The sequence below is a fragment of the Saccostrea cucullata genome, unplaced genomic scaffold (genome assembly GCF_032062105.1).
Source record: "Saccostrea cucullata isolate Sc308-1 unplaced genomic scaffold, CSIRO_AGI_Scuc_v1 ctg4184, whole genome shotgun sequence".
In the NCBI taxonomy this organism is placed as follows: domain Eukaryota; kingdom Metazoa; phylum Mollusca; class Bivalvia; order Ostreida; family Ostreidae; genus Saccostrea; species Saccostrea cuccullata.
The window spans coordinates 8,518-15,000 of record NW_026931752.1 but is presented as its reverse complement, the minus strand read 5'-3'; the positions used below and the strand labels follow the sequence as shown (position 1 = coordinate 15,000).

At 30.5% G+C, this 6,483-nt stretch overlaps 1 protein-coding gene across 1 annotated transcript in view; it reads right to left on the bottom strand.

Moving 5' to 3' along the window:
• LOC134233448 (multiple epidermal growth factor-like domains protein 6) overlaps window positions 1-6,246 on the bottom strand; it is a gene marked incomplete at its 5' end in the record, with an annotated part of 24,098 nt that extends 17,852 nt beyond the window's left edge. The window contains 9 exons of the mRNA XM_062715419.1: window positions 1-130; window positions 291-422; window positions 1,950-2,087; window positions 2,200-2,337; window positions 2,647-2,778; window positions 2,960-3,094; window positions 3,603-3,734; window positions 3,916-4,053; window positions 6,169-6,246. The exon at window positions 1-130 is cut by the window's left edge and continues 8 nt beyond it. Of these exons, the coding sequence (XP_062571403.1) occupies window positions 1-130; window positions 291-422; window positions 1,950-2,087; window positions 2,200-2,337; window positions 2,647-2,778; window positions 2,960-3,094; window positions 3,603-3,734; window positions 3,916-4,053; window positions 6,169-6,246 (1,153 nt within the window). The remainder of the gene's footprint in view (window positions 131-290; window positions 423-1,949; window positions 2,088-2,199; window positions 2,338-2,646; window positions 2,779-2,959; window positions 3,095-3,602; window positions 3,735-3,915; window positions 4,054-6,168) is intronic.
• Between the last annotated feature and the right edge of the window lie 237 nt (window positions 6,247-6,483).

Genomic DNA, 6,483 nt, shown 5'->3' with positions numbered 1-6,483 from the left:
CACAATATCCCTCCAAAACCCTCATCACAACCATTTTCACACGTCCCATTATTTGGCTGACATTGTTCAGACCTCAAACAATTTCCACAAACCCTGCTACAATTATCTCCATAAAATCCATTGTTACATACTATGATTAAAATAAAATATACATATCATCTGCAATTCAAAGGTATTGAATTAAAATTTTGCTTATTTTTTTTCTTTATATATTATAACGTTGTTCTTGAAAGCATCCGAGGACGGTAAACTCTAAAATTATGTCCTTGTAAATGAAGAAAAATATTTACCTTCATGACAGAATTCTCCTTTCCATCCAGGATGACACCCATTCTCGCATACGCCGTTTGTTCTATTACATCCTTTACATGTATTATTACATGTACTGACACAATTTTCTCCAAAATAACCGTGACTGCATGCTGGAAAAAAAGGAAAATTCCTGTCATAAGCGTGTTCTGTTTCTCTTTTAATAACAACTATTTAAGATGCATTAATGCCATAACTTCATGCTTGGTATATCTTTTTTGCAAAACTCTCCTTCTTATCCCCTTGAACATCCCTTCAAACCTGTCATTACAGTCTTAAGAAATAAAAAATAAAATATATTATCACGGAGCAAATTGACCCTCGCTATTAAAAAGACAAAAACCCATGATCAAACGATCCACTAGCACGTCTGGGTCATCTTGATCTCGCTGGTCATGAAACTTATAAATCCCCTACTCTTCTTTACATGAAAAACAATCTGCACATATTTTTAAACAAACATAGTCTCAATAGTCATATTCTAACTTGAATTCACATACCCTGTGAATGCCTTATTTACCGACTAAGATTACATTCCCTGTGCCTAGAGAAGTGATTTTTCTTCTATATATCTGTACATGTGCAATGTAAAGAATATATTTCCTTGTTTTATTTTACTTAAGTAAAATATTGTTTGTTTATTTTGCCTCAGTCTTACTTCTTCGTAATTTTAACACATTTAAAAATGTATTGACAACATAAACATGCTTGAATGCTGCTAAGAATTTAAAGAAAAAAAATGACTGCAGCATTTTAAAGATCTTTACATTTTACTCTGCATATCCCTACATAAAACATTCTTAGCCTATTATCCAGCTATAATTTCCATAACCTGTCGATTCTTCATATTTATATTTTTAATTGATCTACGTGTAGCTAGTATTATTTTTTTTCAAACAATTGATCCCTTTTTTGGTTTTACCCTAAATTCAAGTTCTACGATTTAAACTTGTGCTAACGGAGAATATTTACAAAATAATATCATTTATTATATCCTTCTGACGTTGGGAAATACATTTAAAAATGTTTTATCTTCATATATCCATTGATCCAGAGGTGTCAGTTCGAGGTCTTTTTTTCCTTTACGTTAGGATGTCTATGTCTATATGTTTGAATTTCATTCAAATCTTAATAGGTTTGATCTTTTTTACCCAAGTGATTCAAATGTTAAGCTGTTTTATTTATTGTCACACCATTTTCTTCAAAAATTGATGATTTTGGTCAAAATAAATTACTTGATGAATCTTTTGTCAAAGTGATTTAAGAAGAGATGATACAAAAAAATGGATTCCTAGATAGGTATATGTTTTTTGCCTAATTTCATTGCAAATATTACAAATTTCTAGAATATAAAGAAATTGTGAACATTTTCTGATGTTCAAAAGTCTGCCCTTTTGAATCAATCCTTATTAATCTATACAAATATTTTTCACTTCAAATCCTATTTTTTTGTGAAATTTTGAATAGAAAATTAAAATCTACGCGGTTAAACGTATTCATTTCAATCATTTTAACCTTACCCGAGTTCTTATTTTCACATTTTTGGACCTGTTTTATGTATCATCTGTCCTAAACACCAATGCAGCCATACCGATAAAGTCTTGGATCTTTCAATATTTTTTTTTTGGTAAATCGCTTACCTTGATGACAATAATCTCCTTCCCAACCTGGAACACATCCATTGTCACATTTACCATGTGTTCTGTTACATGTAGAACGGTAACAAGTTCTGTTACACATTTCCATACAGTTTCTGCCAAATCTTCCTATTTCGCATGCTGAAGGTGTAATAATTTGTAGCAAACATTAATCCTATAATTGTTGAAACAAATGTTCTTAAAAATGGTAAAAATTTTAAAAAGAAATTACATATTTGTAATTGACTCTTACTTTTATTGCAGAAATTCCCTTGATATCCTTCATCACAACCCTTCAAACATGTTCCATTAACTGGATGACAAGGATCTAGTCTTATGCATTTCCCACAAAGCATGCTGCAGTTATTTCCATAAAATCCACCTTTACATTCTATAACAATTAAAATTCACAATTTCAATATCTCTCTTGTCTTCGGAATACATCATGATCTTCTCAGAAAAGAAGACTTTGCCATAGCTTATTTTATTTACTTAGAAAATTACGTAAAATGTCGATGGATAGCGTTTAAAAACATCACTGAGTGTTTTAATAATTCTAAAGAATATATTATTTCATTTATCTTTTTTATCTGTCATTTTTTTCTAGTTACGGCATAAAAGGCACTAAAAAATAAATAAATTAATTAATTGATGTATAAATAAATAAAGAAAAAAGCCTTAATTTTCGTATTTTTTTTACCTTCATGACAGAATTCTCCTTTCCAACCAGCATAGCATCCTTCATCACATATCCCATTTGTCCTGTTACAACCGTAACATGTACTATTACAGTTGTTGAAACAATTTTCTCCAAAGAATCCATACGAACATGCTAGTGGTTTAAAGAGAAAAAAGTTACATATAATATTTTTAGAGATAGTACATCTTATCTTATCCGGGTGTTATATAATTTTGGAATATTGTCTTATCCGAAAAATTTCTGTGAAACCCGTGGTTTCCATATTATACAAGTTTTATTGAATATCATTTCTCTCGGTTTCTTTTATATTTACTTTCATTGCAGAAGTGTCCCTCATACCCTTCAGAACAACCATTTCCACATCCATTAACTGGATGACAAGGATCTAGTCTTATGCATTTCCCACAAAGCATGCTGCAGTTATTTCTATAATATCCACCTTTACATTCTATAACAATTAAAATTCACAATTTCAGTATCTCTCTTGTCTTCGGAATACATCATGACCATCTCAGAAAAGAAGACTTTGTCCTAGCTTATTTTATTCATTAGAAAATTACGTAAAAATATTGAAGGATAGCGTTTCAAAACACCACTGAGTATTTTTATAATTCTACATAAAATATTATTTCATTTTCACTCATTTGGGGAACCAGAAGTCACCTTTTATTGTACATTCTGCTAAAATTATTGCCGAGATCAAAGAAATGCCGCTGATATTATTCTCCAATAAATCACGAACGTCATCAAAAAATTATCAGATCAGAATCACGTATCAAACCTGTGCAGTTGACATGTACATTTGATTGAAAAATCAAATACTTATTTACACTACATCATTTTTTTTAATCATTTTTTTTCTGGTTAAGGCATGAAAGGTACTGAAAATTAGATAATTAATTAATAAATAAATAAATAAACAAAAACAGCCTTAAATTTTGTATTTTTTTTTTTACCTTCATGACAGAATTCTCCTTTCCAGCCAGCATAGCATCCCTTATCACATGCCCCATTTGTCCTGTTGCAACCGTAACATGTATCGTTACAGGTGTTGAGACAATTTTCTCCAAAGAATCCATACGAACATGCTAGTGGTTTAAAGAGAAAAAAAGTTATGTATAATATTTTAAGAGATAGTGTAACTTATCTTATCCGAGTGTTACATAATTTTGGAATGTTGTTTTATCCGATAAATTCTAAGAAACCCCTGGTTTCAAAAATATATAAGTTTTATTGAATACCATTTCTCACAGTTTCTTTTATATTTACTTTCATTGCAGAAGAGTCCCTCATATCCTTCAGAACAACCATTTAAGCACGACCCATTAGTTGGATGACATTCATCTGGCTTTCTGCAATGTCCACAAGAGGCGTTACACTGCTGTCCAAAAAATCCATGATCACATTCTGCAATAATTTAAATACTTTATTACATTTCAAATAAAGGAAGGGAGATATATTCCTGCAAAAAAAAAATTCTTTTTATGTATGATCGTGGTAACGTACAATATTTTCAGATCATAGAGTTTAAAAAAGCTTAGACGTGTATATGGGGTTCTCCCTAGAAAAGTCCTTTATTCTGTTAGTGTTTTTTTTATTTCAAAAATTACGTGTAACATTTTATTGTTATGCAATTCTGTTCTTTTATAATTAACTAAGAGAATAAAATATCTAGAAAGTCTACTTTTGCAAACAATAGTATATGTCGCCCCGAACTGGACAAGACTTTCATTTTTTCATCACTAAAAGAATACCCATAAGCTTGGGAAACAATCAACTCGTATCCTTTCAGTACTTTGATTTAAAAATAAAATTAAAGAATTTTTACTTTTCCCCTATTTCCATGGAAACTATTTATAATTTGCATTTTTTAAAAATCCAATGAGGACAATTACAGATAATAGTCATTACATAAATAAAATTTCATGAAGAATGTCCAAGAGACCAGAAAAAAAAACACTTGCGGGCAAAATTCGTCGCTTTTTGCAGGTTTCCATGGCAACAAAAGTCATTTTGAAACCGAATGACAGCACAACACAACTATATCCAGTGATGCTCCTTTGAATAAAGTTTGAGAAAGATTGTCCCGACCATCTCCGACCTCGTTCGGGGCGACATAATTATTTTTTTAAGGGTTAGGTCAACATCAAAATAAGTTTTTGTAAGGCTTCTTCTGCGTTATTTTAATGTTTAATTTTCTCATAAATATCATCTAAAGATGATGTATTTGAAATGTTTTTTTTTTTCTGTTTGTTTTTGTTTTTTTTTTTGTTTTTTTTTTACATTTTGTAGATACTACAAATGTCTAGGAATTTCAAAGTGCGGGAAATCAATTGTGACGTCGCACGAAAATATAAACATTCAAAATCATCTAAATAGAGAGAATCTCTGCTACTAAACACCAAAAAATATTAATTTAAAAAAAATTGCTTCAGAAATTTGTCGCGATACATTGACTATGACCTGTTTATTATGAAATAAAACTGATCATGACGGGTGTGTGTACTTAATCTCGCTGCACTGAGAATATTCGAACACTACGTCTATGACGTCACTGACGTCAGACTGCGGGGTTAAGAGAAACAAATGTGTGGATTGGGCAACTTCACTATATCTAAATGATGGCAAGATCTTTAAAAATTTTATAATTTATAATTTCTAGAATTTAATTTAATGCCCCCCAGGTTCAGTGGTTCCTGTGGGGCGGGGTGCACAACTGGTTATAGGGTGGAAATGCATTTTCTCTTTGTTACTCTTATTTTTCTCTGGGTATTAAGTAACCAAAGTAACCAAGATAAGTGTATAGTTATGATAAGCAAAAAAGCCTCTTTCAAAATGTTGAACTTTATTGCTCTTGATTTAAAACACGAACCAATTCAATTGTTGGAAAGTTGTTACATGATACTCAGGTGACCTATAAGGCCCATGGGCCTCTTGTTAATTTAATAATTTCGTTTCTTTCTTATTTTTTGGTTTGCGCTGTTTTTCGTTTATATTTTATTTAAGTAATCCTCCCACCCACCCATTTGACGGTTTTGTTTTCTTTATTTCATAATTTCTTTATTTAATTTTGGTTTGAACTAATGAGCTAACGTAATTCTGATAACTGCAAAAAAAAAATCATTAATATACATCCAAATAGATAGTCATTGTCATAAAATATATGCTATATTTAGGCGAGGGTAATACGACTTTTGAAGCTCAAATCATATACAATTTATACGCGAAAATCGCATTTCTCTCTGCTAGTGCAGTATTGCATTAAAACAAACATCTATACAATTTTACTGTAGCCTATTCTAAATCAACATAATTTATTTAACAGAAGAAATATTTATTTCCTTTCAGGGTGTTTCTTGTTCAAAAGAACGGTGGTTGTGTGGGTGACAAAAATAAAATATAAATTTCATATACTTGGTATAGTTTTACTTATTTTTAATTTTTATCTCTGAAAGAGTGCGAAAGCAAATTTTATACATATATTCTGACAATTAAACAAATTTCCTTGAATATCTTACTTACGGCATCCAGTTTCAATGTCACAGTGCTGGCAACCTCCACATGTTGTACAAGATGGTCCATAGAAACCAACATTGCAGCCTTTAAATGAAACAAATTGAAGAAGAAATAAAACCTTTTACATAATGCTAACTTTGTAAAAAAGAAAATATATCATAGATGGAAGTAAATAAAATACAAGACTAACTTATAAAAAAAAAATATATGAGATCTATTTCTGTAACCATTGTGACATAGACGTATATTTCTTATTTTTGGATTTAATTTGCTGAATTGATAAATAATTTATGAGAGGCCAGTGCTGAACTAATGTTTAGG